The 17,597-nt window shown below is 40.3% G+C and overlaps 1 protein-coding gene across 1 annotated transcript in view; it reads right to left on the bottom strand.

Moving 5' to 3' along the window:
* LOC140695390 (substance-P receptor-like) overlaps nucleotides 1-17,597 on the bottom strand; it is a gene marked incomplete at its 3' end in the record, with an annotated part of 151,430 nt that overhangs the window by 49,482 nt on the left and 84,351 nt on the right. Inside the window, exon 2 of the mRNA XM_072958087.1 lies at nucleotides 5,973-6,167. Within this exon, the coding sequence (XP_072814188.1) occupies nucleotides 5,973-6,167 (195 nt within the window). The remainder of the gene's footprint in view (nucleotides 1-5,972; nucleotides 6,168-17,597) is intronic.

Below are 17,597 nucleotides of genomic sequence, written 5' to 3'. Positions count from 1 at the left end.
TGCTACATTTTAACAAATTTCTTTTTGACATTTACTGAGACAAAAATATGATACTTGCCATTGGCCAATGAATTTGGCAAAATATAGTAACAGTTTCCTAGTAACTTACTAATCTTATTTGCTGGAAAAAGTCATGCTCAGAAACAAAACATTGCTATCTTAATAAAATTTTGAATTTTTTTGGTGAGTCTTGTATCTATATTTGTAAATGGAATTGGCCTGAAAGTTTACTTTCAGAGCTTTCTTTGTCAACTTTTTACATTTAAGTCCTATCAAATGTGTATAATAAATTAGCAAGTTCTCCATAGAGTTCTGAACTCTTTAAGTGCTTATAGGATAATGAAAGAAATTCTCTGCACATATTTTGATCCCCAGAGTCTTTTATAAATGTAATTCCTGAACAGCACTCTCATTCCTCCCCTCTCAAGCTGTATCAATGTGATTATTTACAGTTTCACAGAAAATCACCCGTTTGATCTTACATCCCATTACCTGTTCAAGCCTGGATGTGCTTTCCCTTTCTTTCTCAGTAAGGTCAGCTACCTCTGGAAATTGATCGTGATAGCACAAAAGAATCCCAAACTGAGTGGTCCCATCTTTCTCAGGCTTACACTTCCACCTCCTAATTAGGTGTGCAGGACGTATTGCCCATGACAGCCCTTGGTGGCTACGGCCTCCTCTTTGTCTCTATCCGCATAGTGTAGTGAAATTTCTGGCATTTGTAGGGCAACCTTCCTAGTTTCTGCATTAATGTAAGCTGCTGCTGCTTCTCCCTCTCCTCCTCCTCCTCTCTCTCCTCTTGCTTCCCCTTCCCCTTATGCTTCCCCTTCCCTTTCTTTCCCCATCCTCCTTCCCCCTCCCCCCTTCTTCCTCTTCTCCTCCTTCTTCTTTACTTTGTTCATTCTAATTTTCCTTTTCTTCTGGGAGTCAGGGTTAACCCTGACTTGTTTCTATGCCTGTTTGATGCTTGCTTTTAGGCTTGTTTTTATGCAACCATTTTCCCCTGACATGTCAATGCACTTTTCATTATTGGTTTAACTGCTTTCCATCAACAGCGGTGACAATACCAGGAGTGCTGGACTGTATAAATGTAGTGGGTGTCGGGGAGGAGATTAATCACAGCAGCTAGCATAAACAATCCTGGAAACACAAACATGCTGGCACCCTTTTGGCCAAGGCCTGGAGTAGCTTGGCAGAGGAGACACACTTCTTTTCTTTCCCATTGGTGAAACAATCAAGAATGTGGAAAACTGGGGAAGTAACACTGCAGATACTTTTTCTAATATTCTTTTTTCTTTCTTACTCTCTGTTGATTTTAAATTTTCATTATTATTAATGAAAATAAAGAATATTTATAAATATAAAAATTTCAGCTAAGATGGTGGATCATGACATACAAAGGCTAAATAAAGACAAAGGCATGTATTTATAATCTTCTGTTACAATTGGTATTCATAGAGAATTACATTAGAGTTAATATATCCATGTTCATATACACTTCCACAAAGTCTCCAGATAAGTAGAGTCATGAGTGATGCTGTTTTCTGACATAGCTTGTTTTCCCAAGACGATTGGTAATATTTGGGATTCCAAACAGGCACCTCTTACTTTGTGCTTAAACTTTAACACAAAGTTATGCGCAAAGAAGTTTAACATAAAATGACATGTGACCAATATTAATAAATTATTCGGGGAAGCTGAAATCCCCCAGGCTTGTCTAAATCTCATTCTTTGGGATGTATTTCTCACTTTCATCCTTGCTACAGACTTTTTCATGGCCTTGTTGGTGAGGCCTCTGATAAAGAAATGTTGGCTCATTCGTCTTCCTTGTCCTCAGGGCATTGCCCTACAACCTTCCAGGACCACTGCCTCTTGGCAGCCTCTTTAGCATCCTCAAGAGTGGGCTTGGATCCAAATAACTTTGAAAGCTATTTATTTGCATTTTGCAGTGCCAAATATTTCTTCTTTATTCTTACATCTTTCTTTCACAGTGCTTTTTTTTCTCCCCTAGGAAGCGTCACTTTTGGTTACCCATGAAACTTTTCTTCCTCATAAGTCAATGCTTCACCATTATAAGACTTCCTAGGTAGTGTGAGTTTAACTAGGGCTGTCAAAGCTAAGCTACTGAGTTGCTGAAATGACAGCAGGACTCAATTACAAATTACGACAATATTGCATTAATAATGAGCTCAAGTCTCCACTTTCATGAGTGTTATGACTTTAGAACAACGTTCTGTAACTGCAGATGGTAGACGTAGACAGGGGATGGGCAGAGGACACTGAACCAGCAGGGAGCTAGGGATGTAGCTAGAAGCAGCCCACTTTGAAGTCTGCTGTTTTAGCTTCTTGGTCAGCTAGAAGAAATCATTGGAGTATTCAATTTTCAAAGAAGAGGATTAGTTAACAAACCTATTATTTACATATACACATATATATTCCTATCAAATTGTAGAAACATGTTTAATGACATGAAAGAATTTGTTTATGATATAGTAAATGAATTCAGCAGATTATAAGATACATGCAAATGACTCAAATTATGAAAAAATTCAACCCCAATCCTAATAAGAGAAGTGCATTTTTAACTTTAGTGAGCAAAAGTTAAAAATCCTGACAATATAGTCTGTTGGTGAGGCTGTGGAAAAACAGAAACTTTCACACGTTGCTGGAGGGAATGTAAATGAGTACAATCCAATATGGAGGACAACTATAAAAATTTGACTTAGCTATTCCATTTTGGGGATTTTTATTTTATCAATGTATATTTCTAGCAGTCTATAAAGGTTCTCATTGTTCTATGTCTTCACCAAGAATACTAAATGCTTACTTTAATCCGACTACCTAACATTTGCTAGTCTAATGGATGGATAGTAAGATCTCATTATGGTTTTAATTTGCATTTCACTGGTGACGAATAAAGTTGTGTGCCTCTTTATATATTAATTGGTTGTTTGGGTAGCTCTTTTGGTGAGGCACGTTCAAAACTTTTGCTCATTCTTTTATTGGATTGCCTTTCTTTTAAAAGTGCTTAATTTAATGCATGAATTAATAAAGAGTCAGTGATCAATGATCAGGTTTAGAGGTTAACCATGCAGCCAGAAGGCAAATGCAGCAATCCAAGATTTTTTATAAAATCATTTTTTTTTTTTGGAGGGGGAGGTAATTAGATTTATTTATTTATTTTTTAAATGGAGGGACTGGGGATTGAACCCAGGACCCCATGCATGCTAAGCGTGCACTCTACCACTGAGCTATACCCTCCACCTATGAAACCTTTTTACGCAATTATCTGACACAAATTATTCATCAGGCAAATTGGGCCCAAGCATCCGCCCACCACACTGTCTGCTGCCAGTCATCTGTCCATGTACCCAGATCAATGAATGACAACTAATAACTGTAGTTAACACTCTCTAGGCTCCTTTCAATGTGCATGACACTGAACTAAGCACATATCTTATTTAGTCCTCTCAATACCTTTATGTGGAAGGTACCATTAGGATTAAAGGCTTAAAGGCTTAAATAACTGGACCATTATGACTCAACTGGAGAGTGATGTAGCCAGGTCCTCACTTCATTCTCGATCTCTCATTTAATTCTATAGCCCATCTTATCCTAATTATTACACTGCCTCAAAGCAAAGTTTCCTTTTGGTTTCAAATTTGGAATTACTGTACACTGTGGAAAGGGGAATCGTTAGTTCTAACAGAAGAGAATATAATTAAGTGCTTAGTTTAGAACTGGTAAAACTTAAATTCCCTAAAAAAATTATAAAGCATTATGACAGAAACTGACAGAAATAAAATAGGTTTGCGTAAAGCTTCCACTTGGGTTTGTATCACAGACAATATGTAAATGGTGAATGTAGACTCTTTCAACTTACTACTGCATCTATAAACACTTTTACATCTTGACTATATATAATCAGATGCTCTTAATCCAGACTCTTTTTTTTTTTTTAGGTTAAAATCATGAAATAAACAATGATGGCAAACCTCCCCATGCATCCAACAGCAGTTACCTTAAACACTTGAAAGGAGATAAGGCAGTCAAAAACATTGCATCTCAAAGGACTTTCCAATTATTAATAAGCATAAAACAGCAACATGCTTAAAAGTAAAACACTAAACACTACTGTTTCTTGGAGAAGATCCCAAAGATCAATGGGGAAATAAGTCTATATTTCCAAGTTACATTTTGAATTTGTTGGAAGACAAAAGAACTGTGCTGATTTGAAACAAAAAGTTGCAGAAAGGTGATCAGACTTTGAAAGATCATGAGAACTAAGAACTGAGCTATATAGTCCATGAAGCTGATGGCAGTTTCTGAAGCAGTTTATATAATGAGCTTTAATTCATGGGGTGATTTTTTTCCCCACCTTTGGAGGGAAAATTCTGGCTTGAACATGTTCATGGGTCCTGTACAGCTTGTAAAGCTGTGTTCTTTCTTCCAGTGCAACCCTGCTCAGGCTTATAGTTTCATTTGAAAGAAAAATGTTCAATGTCTCCTAGGCTGAGCATTAATCCTCCCACTGCTTGAACAATTAATCCCATTGTCTGCATCTGGAAGGCAAAGTCTGAGCCTTATGGATTGCTTTCTGTATACCTCTATGTGCAGCAGGCTTTTGGACCCTCAAATCTTGGGGACCACAGGTACAGTGTCTCGTTTTACCATTTAATAAGCTCAAAGGCCTATAATGACTATACTGCTACCTGATGGATTTGGTGCGATAATAGCATCACACCTTCTGGGCGGCATCTACTAGCTTACAAGGTGAGAACACATTCTCTTGTCCACTCCCCAGAACAGCTGTTTATGGAAGGCAGTGCTTGGTCATCTTCCATTCTAACAGTGAGGGGAGACTGTGACCTTGCCCTCGGTCACACAGCTGGTAACTTGGCAATCTCATAGTTAAAACCCAGATCTCCTAACTCTAACATCAGTGTTCTTTTATGATTCACTTAATGAACCCAAGATTGGACAATTATAGAGGACTTTCAAAAGGACCCACGTTATCAACGTGCTCTGAGTCCAGAAAATGGTTGGTAATATAAATGTCGCATTGCTGCTCACTTGAACAGAACAAAACAAAGAATAAGCCACTTTAATACTGCCTCTAGGATAAGGAGTCTTGGAAGAAATTGCCAGGATACCTTTGAAAAACCCTCAGTGTGATCAGTCAGGCCCCTGGAAGTGAAGCAGGCCTGCTCTGTGGGGGGGCCTGTGACTCCTAAGGTCTCAGTGTCCTGGCCTGGCCTTCCCATGCAGTTCACATGTATATATATTATTTTTCCAACTGTGCAATCCTGGAAATTGACTGTTTTGGTTTTGTTTTCCCCAGAGACAGATCCAGAGACCAAGATTCAAGTGCAAATGACGTATTTGGGAGAAGAAAGAAACACCAGTAGGGAGTGGGGCCAACAAAGGGTGTGTCATTGAGCCAGCTGCCACCAGGGTGACTGGCAATTAATCCCAAGAGTAAACCCTGAACACAGGAAAACACACACGCCAGAGACACCCCACCTGAAGGGCGAGGGGGCTGGGGTATCTACACGCCAACTCCCAGCAGTCCTTGTCGAGAACTGCTGGGAGTGGGGGTCATTCCCTCACCCTCTGCCATGCTGTGCAAGAGGGCAAGGGCCATTCCATAGGTTAAGAAAAAGTTCCCAGCAAAGGAATGCAGACACTAGCAGGCAAAGTTTCTGGCAAAACATATGAAGAATATGGAAGTGCACCCAAATGGTATGCTATAACAGGACCCAGGTTTTACATGTTAAAAATTTTCATTCAAAGTCCAAAATAGTGTTTGGGACATAATGGTCCCCTGATAAGTATGGGCACATTAACCTGATATTAGAGGGGTTGTGAGAAATGCTTATGATACACATTAAATCCTAAGCAACAAAAGAACATGGAAAGAGAGAAGGAACAAGAAAGGACAGCGAAGGCCCTGGAGGGTTGTCTCTACTCACACTTTCTCATAAACCTTGTTGGAGTGCTCCGGCCATTCGATCATGCACACCACTCTGCTGGGCATGGTCTCTGTGGTTGAGTAGTAGCCCTGGGGGAAGGCCAGCAGGAGAGCCAGGACCCAGATGACACAGATGACCACCTTGGTGGCCGTGGCTGACAGTCGGGGCTGGAGGGGGTGAATGATGGCCATGTACCTGGAACAGAGAAGAAGAGACAAAATTCCAGTTTGGTCCCAAAATCTTCACCGGTGACCATGCGTTGCTGCTGCCCAATGAGAAGTTCCCCAGAAGCCCTTTGAGACCCGGTGAGTTTTACAGCTGTCTTCTTTGTCATATTCTGTCCTTAAGCTTTATGACTTCCATGGCATAAACACTAAAATCCATTAGAAAAGTTAGTCAGATTTTTTCAGTATTTTAGAACCCATTTAGCAACACTCTAGGAGAGAAATTTTCATCATTAGAACACTCGTGCTAGGGACTTGATGCCCGAGTGTAGGTCGGTGGCTTACCATGAAGTCAGAAAACTAAGACCAATGCTGTAAATGTATTCAATATAAAGCATATCTTTATCCTTTTGGACTAAGGAATAATGGGGAGAGAAATAGTCATTTTTAAAGTCCTGCTGGGGCAATTTCAAAGGCCAGCAATCCTGTATGGGTCCATACAATTCAAAGGTAAGTCAATGCGTATGAATGAGAAAGGAGTGGCCTAAGCCAGTAAAAAACAATGGCTCCTGGAGAAATCTTCACCAATTCTTTGAATATAGCAAAGTTAATGTGTGGCTAACAACATGTGCTTCATGTAGAGAAAGAGACTCTCTACTTCCTCAGACAGACACAGCTGAGCGCATCAAGGGCCAGGGTGGATGAAACCCCACTGCGGGAAAGGGGGAAGCAAAGTGAATGATGACTTCAGGCCCAGAGCCATTTCTCCACTTCTTACTTGGGATCGAGCACTGAATGGTGGCATCTGAGTAAGTGTCCATGTTCAAATTTGTGTGCAGCCTCTGAGATTCAGCAGAGATTTTAGAATAAATATACCAATCATCATTTCATATCAGTTATAATCACATGAAGTCTGCCTTCTGCGTTTAAAAAGTCCTCTGCCTTTTAAAAGGCTAAGGTTAGCCCCGTCCCCTAACACCCCTGCCCCAAGCTGTCAAGGTGTGTGTTGGGCAGGAACCAAGCCGCCTGGGATCGGACACCCTTCTGGGGTGCGGCTCCCTTCCCCAACAATGTGAGGGGCTCTCCTGCCTGGGATCTTGTTCTCTGGAGGGTGCTGGGCTCAAAGTTGCCATGGTCAAGTACCCCCACCCGACTGGCCTGGTTACAGGGTCCTCAAAGGAGGGGAGCTCCACCTCCTTTCCCACCCCTTCTGGATTTGTTACTGTCTTGCACTCTTAAGATCTGCCAATAAAGATTGCTCACACTGAAAAATTTTTTTTCTTGCCAAGTTTATGTATCTATTCCCTAAAATATGCATTTTCTTCAGAGTAAGAATTATGTCTGATACTGCCTTTGGTGTTTATTTTCTGACAAATCCTCAGACTCATGCATTTGATTCTCTGACATGCAGGTATTTCTGGCATCCATGGGACTGAACTGTCAAAGGAGACTTCAGAAATGAGCAGACAAATAGCACAGCTGTCAGCTGGCTCCACATAATTCCACATAATTCTTTTTTACAGTCTTCGGACACCTAGGATCTCTAAGGCAGGAACTGGGGCCAGGGTTACAAGCAAAGCAATTGCATTCAGTAAATGCACCTCAAATTCACTCTGGACACCTGCCATACCCAGAGCACCGTGTTCCCTTCTGGACTCTGAGCTTCTAATTTCTCCAAGGAGAAAAAGCACATAAATATAAGCAGCCATAAAACATGACAGTAGGATATGTGGCCTCTAGGGTTAATCTGATAAATGCCTTGGAGCCTTAGAGAGGAGGCAGAGGTAATCAAGACTTGGAATGGCAGGTGGGCTATTGAAGTGTTTATAAGGCGGATGCTGGATTCGGTGAGCATGCTGAGCATCCGGCTGGAAGGGCAGGAAGTATTCGAGACTCCTTCCCTTCTCCACGTTGTGATCAGACAAATAAATCTTCCCGGTCTGAGGAGCTTGATGGCTCCATTTTCACGAAGGCTTCCCTGATAGTCTGCTTCTCATCCTCAACTTCAGAATACATTTTCTTGCTGGGGACCTAGGTTTTCCTTCTCTGGTCTCTAACAGCAATGCCACTGAAGGTGTTCAGTGTATGAAGACTAAATGTTAGGATGCCTCAGGACAGGCTTTACCTGTGTGATCAAAGCCCCTCCCACCCCAAAGGACTCCCCCAGGATGTTTTCCTTCTGTCTCTTTTGGAAAGTGGGTATGTAGTCTTGAAGTAGGAGAGAGTGGAATCAGGAAGAGACTTGCAAAAGATACTATGGTGGAGGTGAGTAGTATCCTATCAATTTCTGGGTGTTTCATTGGTTAGTTGGTGGCTATAAAGTCTGTCACTGAACTGCCATCTACAGAGCATCAAAAGGGCAAAGGCAACCCTCAAAATGTGGTAAATCAAGCACTGTCTGGCTACTTCCAAGAAGTCCAGTACACCACAGACCTGATGACCGCCCATCCTTGGGGTGATATCCTGGAAAGAACTCTGAGAATCCTTGATTTCCCTCCTGGTTCAGCCCCCTTATTACTGCCTGATAGCAATGAAGTCTTGGCTTCCCTTCTAGCCATGGGGTGGTGGACAAGGGAACCCCAGAATCGGAGCTAGTGGAGTTGGACTTGTGCAACCACTGTTGTCTTCCTTCTAATTTGCCAAAGGTCTATACCTGGAAGGTCATGGCTAAAATCTCTTTGATCACTTCCTAGAGGCAAGTACTTGCCTTTACAAAGTTGAACATGCAGCCATGAAAATGCTGGTGTCAGCCACTCATGAGCTCCTGCTTTCACCGTGGCTGTGCATTCTCAGGCTTCACAGGGATTTGGGGAGGATGCGCAGGGGAGAATGTGGTAATTACATTGTCCCCTTTGGATATTATCTCAAATGCAAAATTTTAATTTACTTTTAACTCAGGATAAATGTCCAATATATTTAATAAATGTAACCCAACACCCATCCTCATGCCTGAATTAGTGATACACCACTCAGAATCTACTGTGACTGGGGCTTAAGGGGGATTGCATCAGCTATTGGTGCTGCAGTTCCAAATGGGTGGCAGAAACCACATTTTATTTTTATTGCAAAAATGTAATTTGGGAGCCCATTTCAGTTCACACTGCCACTTCTTGAGTGTATGAACTATTTTAGTGACAGATGAAGGTACTGTGCACATAAAGCCAGAGAGAATAAAAAATACTGGCTTTAAAAAACATATATATTTTTATTGGTACAAAATAGAACCATTTATAAATCTCCCTCCTCTCATTTCTCCCCTTTTTGTTTTCTTCTTTTTCTCTCTTGCAACTCTCACTTCTGCGGCTTGTGGGACATGCTTCTTTCTATTTGTTCAAAATCTAATACCACTTGGATGTCTTGTCTGCAGATGGACACATATTTTCTTTCTTACCATTCATTCTTAGCTTGATTCCATTAACATACATTTTTATATTTATTTGCAACCATCCTGAACAATTCTGGCTTATTCGGTTGTAAGCTATCACAGATCAAGGGCTGCAAGCCTCAGGAAATTATATTCAATAAATATTTATCGACCACATTGTGCTCATGGGGCTAGAAGGCAGTCAATGAGATGTCTTTCTAGTTTATATATAAATCATCAGGCTGCCAGAGACAGGGGTCCGGAGGCTGTGTGAGAAGTGGATCACGTTCTCCATCGCAGGTTGTTTCAGTCCCATGGAGGGCCGCCAGCTCTGATTTGAATTGTATGTGGCCTCCCGGATGAAAACTTGAGCTACTGTTTTCCTCTCGCAGGATTATGCTTTATAAAAAGAACTCTCCTTGTAGTCCTTTAAGTCTAGCAAAATAGAAGGCTGCACAGTTTTTTAAACATACAGTGAAACAATCTTATAGCAAGAAAGAACTCCAATCTTCTGACACGCCGCAGTCTCCTCATAACGTACTTCTATGCCAGCCCTAAGTCTTTGGGCAAAGAGAGTGCCTTTGCTCTGCTGGGAGACCTGTCTCGCCAGGCCTTCCTGCCATGCTTTCCCTCCAGTTCCATTCCCTGCTCTCCCTTATCCCTTAGCTCACTTCTCCCTGGGATGGCACAAGTTTCTTTTAAGAGACACCATCTTCCTGGGTTCCAAAGACCAGGACGGGTGACAGCTGGGAGCAGGGCTGCTGTAGTCTAGTTCAAGGGTCAGCACATTTTTTTCCTGTAAAAGGCCAAACAGTAAATATTTTAAGCTCTATGCCCTATGCCATTTCTGTTGTCACTACTCAAGCCTGCCTCTGCAGCGTGAAAGCCGTCACAGACAAGGCAACTGCTGGCCATGACTGTGTGACTACGCACTTTCATTTACAAAAGTGCTGGTGACTGACTTGGCCCCTGGGCCACAGTTTGCTGATCTTTGGCCTAGTTTATGAGAATTGTGGAGCAGAAGGGATTAGAACATAGGAGAACAAAGTGTTTTCTTCAGAAACATTCTTTACTTCTGCCAGACTGAGGACTCTAAGACTGAGGCTCACTGCACAGATAAATCTTACAGCTCACGAGCAGTCAGCAGGGTGGTCTGTCACAAGCCATGACCCAGAATCCCACAAGAGTGGTCACTCAGCCCGGGATATTTTTCCTTCTCAGCCTCCTTTTGGCTGACTCCTACTTATGCTCAAGGCTTGGCCCAGTCATTGTGTCCTTGTGGCTGGATTAGGTGCCCTGCCTTCACTGCTGTGAGGATCTCTAAGTATGTGCCAACCACACTTCACTTTATTTATCTATTTGTGCATCTGTCTCTTCTCTCTTTATCCTCCACAGATTCTTTGAGGATGGCTGTTGCTGTGACTTACTCACGTTGGTTTACTTGGCTTCCTCAGTGCCTAAGCTATCGTAAATACTCAATGAAATCTTAATTGAATAAGTGAATATGCAGATTTCTTGGCACAAAGCAGGGACTCCATAAATGGTTATTGAATGCAAATACATGCAGGAGGCAGGGCATAGCTCAAGTGGTAGAGGGCATGCTTAGCATGTGTGAGGCCCTGGGTTCAAACCCCAGTACCTCATCTGAAAATAAATAATAAAACCTAATGACATAATACAATAAATAAATTAATTTTAAAAAATTTTAAATAATAAAGCATAAAAAACTTAAAAAGAAAATACATGCAGCAGGGGAAATACATGCATATTACACATTTGTTTCTCACAGTCTGAATATAGGTGAGAATAATTATTGCTCAGTGTTTTCTGTCACACAGACACCTGGGGTCATTACTCATGAGGGACTTCACTGGATCTGGGTCTTCAGAATGTCCTAGTTCTTGACACTAAACCCTTAAATAAATTCTCAAAATATTTTTCAACTAACTTCTGCATTGACCAGTATGTTGGGAAATGTACAAAACTCAATCTTTCTACATGGTGTCACACTCTGTCTCTTCCTCTGAACAAGAGGTCACTTCAGTCTTTCTCATACTCCCCTCCCTTCCATTACAAAAGGCACACAGTCTTTCTCCCTGAAGGCACTAACATTTCATTAGTTGAGGTTTTCTTCCAGGACATTTCTTTATTCATCAAAATCCAGTGACCTCATTTAGCCAAATTACTTGACCAGAAACTTTGTCTATTCAACTAAGACTAAGTTCACAAACTATAACCAAAGAGGTCTTTGAGCAGCCAATAAAAAAGGCCCAGCATTTACATACTGCTAAAGCATTTTGGTAAGGGCAGGGCCCCACACATTCTCATTGCTGGGTTATGCACAATTCTGAAAAGCATGTGTTTTTTTGCCTCCAAGTTCAATGTTGATTCATAACACTGTCGGTGGACACACTTCCAAAAGTGCCAACTGACAGCAAGAGTTCAGTCAACAAGACCATAAAAAATGGATGCAAAGACAAGGTGTGGTATATTTATACAATGGAATACTACTCAGCCATAAAAAAGAATAAAATAATGCCATTTGCAGCAACATGGATGGACCTAGAGATTGTCATTCTAAGTGAAATGATCCAGAAAGAGAAAGAAAAATATCATATGATATCACTTATATGTGGAATCTAAAAAGAAAAAAAAAGGCAAATGAACTTTTTGAAAAACAGAAACAGACTCACAGACATAGAAAACAAACTTATAGTTACCAGGGTGGAAGGCAGTGGGAAGGGATAAATTGAGAGTTTGAGATTTGCAGACACTAACTACTATATATAAAATAGATAAACAATAGCACATGGAACTATATTCAATATCTCGTAGTTACTTATGGTGAAAAAAGAATATGAAAATGAATATATGTATGTTCATGTATGACTGAAACATTGTGTTGTACACCCCAAATTGACACATTTTAAACTGACTATACTTCAATAAAAATATACATATTGAAAAAAAGAAAAGAAAAACAGAAACAGACCCTCAGACATAGAGAACAAACTTGTGGTTACCAGGAGGGAGAGGGAGTGGGAGGGGATAAATTGGGCATTAGAGATTTGCAGATACTAACTGGTATATACAATAGATATACAATAGATAAACAGCAAGTTCGCGCTGTACATCACAGGAAACTATATTTGATATCTTGTAGTAACAAAAACAAAAACAAAAACCAAACAAACAAAAAGAAATGGATACAAAGACAGATGGAACCAAGAGCTTGTGACAATTTAGAGTGAATTGAAGGAGGGGATGTGGCTGACTGTTGTCCAAGCTGTCCTATTTAAGTGTGATCAAAGAAGGACTTATGTGTTTCAAAGATGATTCAGATATAAAGACTTCAGCCAGGGCTACCATAAAAGTACACATAACTAAGGCCTGAAATTAATTATGGGGAAAATGGAATAAAGATCTAAACTAAATATAATATCCTGAGTGTTTTGAGGAGCAGCCAGGATGACAAAGTAGGAAGACCCTGAGCTCAACAACTTCCATGGGCACACGAAAATTGGAACTACTTACAGAGCAACTATCTGTGAGAATGACTTGAAGATGAGCTGAAAAGATTTTCCACAACTAAATATACAAAGAAGGAACCACAAGGAGACAGCGGGAGGGGCAAAGACATGGTATAGTCAAGGCCCACAACTCTGGGGAGGTGACCACAAACAGGAGGATAATCACAATTGCACAGGTTCTTCCCAAGGACTGAGAGGTCCAAGCCCCATGTAGGGGTCCCCAGCCCAGAGGTCTTTTGAGAAGGTGAGTCCTCAGAACATATGGCTTTGAAGGCCAGCCAAGCTTGTAGCCCCCGACTGTGGGAACAAAGGAATGAGCCTTGGGCTGGAATGGTAAACAAGTTATAAAAAGTTGCAGACTCAGAGGTGAGAAGGCTGGTTAGCCAATGACGGGTAAGATCCCGGGGGGGGGCAACCTAAGACAGGCACAGCCTCCTGAGTCCAAGAAGAATGTTGTTAAACAGCTGTTTCTCATACGTTCTGCCCTGATAAGCTGTAAGGCTCGCTGGTGCCAACACAAACGTGATTTACCAAAATGTAAAGGGTCTTCTGACCTTGAGCCAGACACTGCCTGTTAACCATTTCCCTTATTATTCTTCTTTGCTATATAAGACTATGTAACTTAATAAAGCTTTAGAGCAGCCATCAGCTATCTCCACATACAGTGTGTATGTGTACATGATATTATGACACCAACAAAGCTTGCATATAGTAGAGCTGGAGGGCTTTAAGAAATGGGGTCTACTCTTAAAAGTATATGCGAAATTTCACACTCTTTGAGACCCTGTGCAGAAGCAGCAATTTGAAAGGAATCTGGGTCAGCTCCACTTGCTGATCGTGAAGAGTCCCCAGAGAGAGGCAGGAGGCAACCGGGACTCCCATTGGAGACATAAACAATAGAGGCAGCTATTTTTGAGAGCTCATGCTACCATGAGGACCCTGCAGCTGACAGTCACCATCTTGGCATCTTCCCTCTAGCCTATTAACACAGGAATCAGGCCCCATGTACTAGTAGTCCAGGACCAGTCCTGGGACCCTCTGCGCCATGCAGCTAACTATGCCAGGACTCAACAATGCCCATCAGTAGGATGGGATCAGCCCAGGGACCCCCTGGGCTGCAACCAACCATGAGTGGATGCTAACCACTAAGCAGTGGACCAGGAAAAGTTCCATGGCCTCCTTGGCCACACAGCCATCCTGGGATCCAGCACCACCCACCAGCAGGACTGCACTAGCCCAAGGGACACTCAAGACCCTGGCCCTGCCCACTAGTGGGCCAGTGTCAGGACTGGAACCCACTGCACCTGCAGTCAGTCACCCCAGGACCAGTGCTTGCCCACCAGTGTCTGATAGCATACACACGAGGCAGGACTGGCAGCCAGCTGGGCTGGGGAAGACTCCTACCTAATAGCACACTCACAGTAGCTGATTCTACCACACCAGGTGAGCACTTTCATCCCACATACAGTGCACATCAAGATAACATAGCTTTTGTGTCCAGAGGACAGTGTGCTGCTGGGCCCCATTAGACATCTACTACATGAGGTCACTTCTCCAAGAATGGGAAATGTAAACAACCTAATATATACAAATAAACATAGAGACTTAAGCAAAAGACAACAAAGAAATGTATTCCAAATGAATGACAATTAAAATCCTGGAAGAAAGTCTAAGTGAAGTGGAGAAGAGCAATGCACTGAATACAGAATATGAGGTAATGATCATAAAGATGCTCAATGAATGCAGGAGAAGAATAGAATGAGCACAGTAAAAATTTTAACAAAGAGTTAGAAAATGTAAAGAAGAACAAAACAGTGCTGAAGAATACAATAATGGAAATAAAAAATACACTAGAAGGAATCAAAAGTAAGTTAGATGACACAGAGGAATGGATCACTGATTTGGAAGACAGAAGACTCAAGCTAAACAGAAAAAGGAAAAAAAGAATTCTAAAAAAATGAAACTAAGAGATTTCTGGGACAACATCAAATGTACTAACATTTGCATTACAGAGGACCCAGAAAAAGAAGAGAGAGGGAAAGGGGCAGAGAACTTATTTGAAACTATAATAGCTGAGAAATCCTCTAACCTAGGAAGTGAAACAGGCATCCAGATCCTGGAAGAACAAATAAGATTAACTCAAGGAAGTCCAGGCAAGTAACATAATGAAATGTCAAAAATTAAGAGAGTATATTAAAAGCAGGAAGAAAAAAGCAGATAGTTACACAAAAGAATACTTTCTTAGGACTGTCTGCTGATTTTTCAGCAGAAACATTGCTGTCCAGAAAGAAGTGGCATGATGCCTGCAAAGTATTAAAAAGAAATAACTTACAAACAAGAATGCACTACATGGCAAGGCTATCATTCAGATTCAAAGAAGAGGTAAAGAGTTTTACAGACAAGGAAAAGCTAAGAGTTCAGCACCACTAAAGTGGCTTTACAAGAAATGTTAAAGATACTTCTCCAAGTGGAGGCAAATACACAGCAAAGGTAGTGGATCAACCACTTATAAAGTTAGCAGGAAGACTAAACGAGAAAAGATTTAAAATAATTTACATCCACAATAAGTAGCTAATGAATACACAAAACAAAAATATGTAAAATATGATGTAAAAATATTAAACATAGTGTGTAGGGAGTAAAAATGAAGGGTAATTTGAATGCATTTGGACTTAAGAGATCAGAGATCACCAACTTAAAATAATCATTTATGTATATCTGTATATAAACCTCACAGTAACCACAAACCAAAAATCTATAATGGATACACATACAAGAAAGAGAAAGGAATCTAAACAACAGTAAAGACAGTCATAAAATCACAAGATAAGAAAGCAAAAGAAGAAAGGAACAAAAAAGAACTATAAAAACAACCCCAAAACAAGGAACAAAATGGCAATAAGTACATACCTATCAATAATCACTTTAAATAAAAATGGGCTAAATGCTCCAATCAAATACAGAGTACCGAATGGATACAAAAACAAGACCTACACATGCTGTCTGTAAGAGACTCACTTCAGGTCTAAAGACACATACAGATTAAATGACAGGGGATAGAGAAAGATGGTCCATGCAGATGGAAACAGAGAGAAAGCTGGAGAAGACATAGTTATATTAGACAGTATATGCTTTAAACCAAGACTGTAACAAGAGACAAAGAAAAGGACATTGCATAATGATAAAGGGATCAGCCCCAAAAGAAGACATAACAATTATAAATTCTGGCCACAAAACAAGTCTCAATAAATCTAAAAAGATTGAAATTGTATCAAGCATCTATTCTGAGCATAGTGGTATGAGACTAGAAACCAACTACAAGAAAAAAACTGCACAAACACTAGGAGGCTAAACAGTATGCTACAAAACCACCAATGGGTCACTGAAGAAATCAAAGAAGCAATAAAAAAGACCTGGAGACAAATTGAAAATGGAAATACAATGATCCAAAATCTATGAGATGCAGCAAAAGAAGTTTTAAGAGGGAAATTTATACCAGCTTACCACAGGAAACAAGAAGAATCTCAAATAAACAACCTAACCTTACACCTAAAGGAAATAGAAAAAGAAAAACAAACAAAACCAAAAGTTAGTGGAAAAAAAGAATTTAAAAAATATCAGAGCAGAAATAAATGAAATAGAGACTGTAGAAAACAACAGAAAAGATCAATGAAATTAAGAGCTGATTCTTTGAAAAGATAACAAAATTGATAAACCTTTACCCAGACTCATCAAGAGAAAAAGAGGACCTAAATAAATAAAATCAGAAATGAAAAAGGGGAAGTTACAAACCAATATCACAGAAATACAAAAGATCTTAAGAGATTACTATGAAAAATTATACATCAATAAAATGGACAACCAAGAAGAAATGAATAAATTCTTAGCAACGTACAATCTCCCAAGACTGAATCAGGAAGAAATACAAAATATGAATGGACTAATTAACAGTAATGTACTTAAATCAGTAATTTAAAAATTTCTCAACAAACAAAAGTGCAGAAACAGTTTCACAGGTGAACTCTACAAAACATTTAAAGAGTTAATGCCTATCCTTCTGAAATTATTCCAAAAAATTGAAGAGGAAGGAACACGTCTAAAATCATCCTATGTGACCAGCATCACCCTGATACCAAAATCAGGCACAAAAAAGGAAATTACAGGGCAATAAGACTAATGGACATAGATGTAAAAGTCATCAACAAAATATTAGCAAATTGAATTAGATGGTGTATTAATAGGATCATTCACTATGATTCAGAGGGACCTATCATAGGGATTCAAGGGTGGTTGAATATCAGCAAATCAGTCAATGTGACACCCACATAAACAAACTGAAGAATAAAAATTAAATGGTCATTTCAATAGATGCAGAAAAATCTTTTGGCAAAATTCAATATCCATTTATGCTAAACATTCAACAAGTGGGTATAGAGGGAACATACCTCAACATAATAAAGGCCGGATATGACAAGCTCACAGCTACCATCATACTCAATGGTGAAATGCTGAAAGCATTTCCTCTAAGATCAGGAACAAGACAAGGATGTGCACTCTTCCAACTTTT

Source organism: Vicugna pacos, unplaced genomic scaffold, assembly GCF_048564905.1.
Source record: "Vicugna pacos unplaced genomic scaffold, VicPac4 scaffold_202, whole genome shotgun sequence".
Taxonomy (NCBI): domain Eukaryota; kingdom Metazoa; phylum Chordata; class Mammalia; order Artiodactyla; family Camelidae; genus Vicugna; species Vicugna pacos.
The sequence above is the reverse complement of the archived record's forward strand: the minus strand, read 5'-3'. Positions and strand labels throughout refer to the sequence as shown.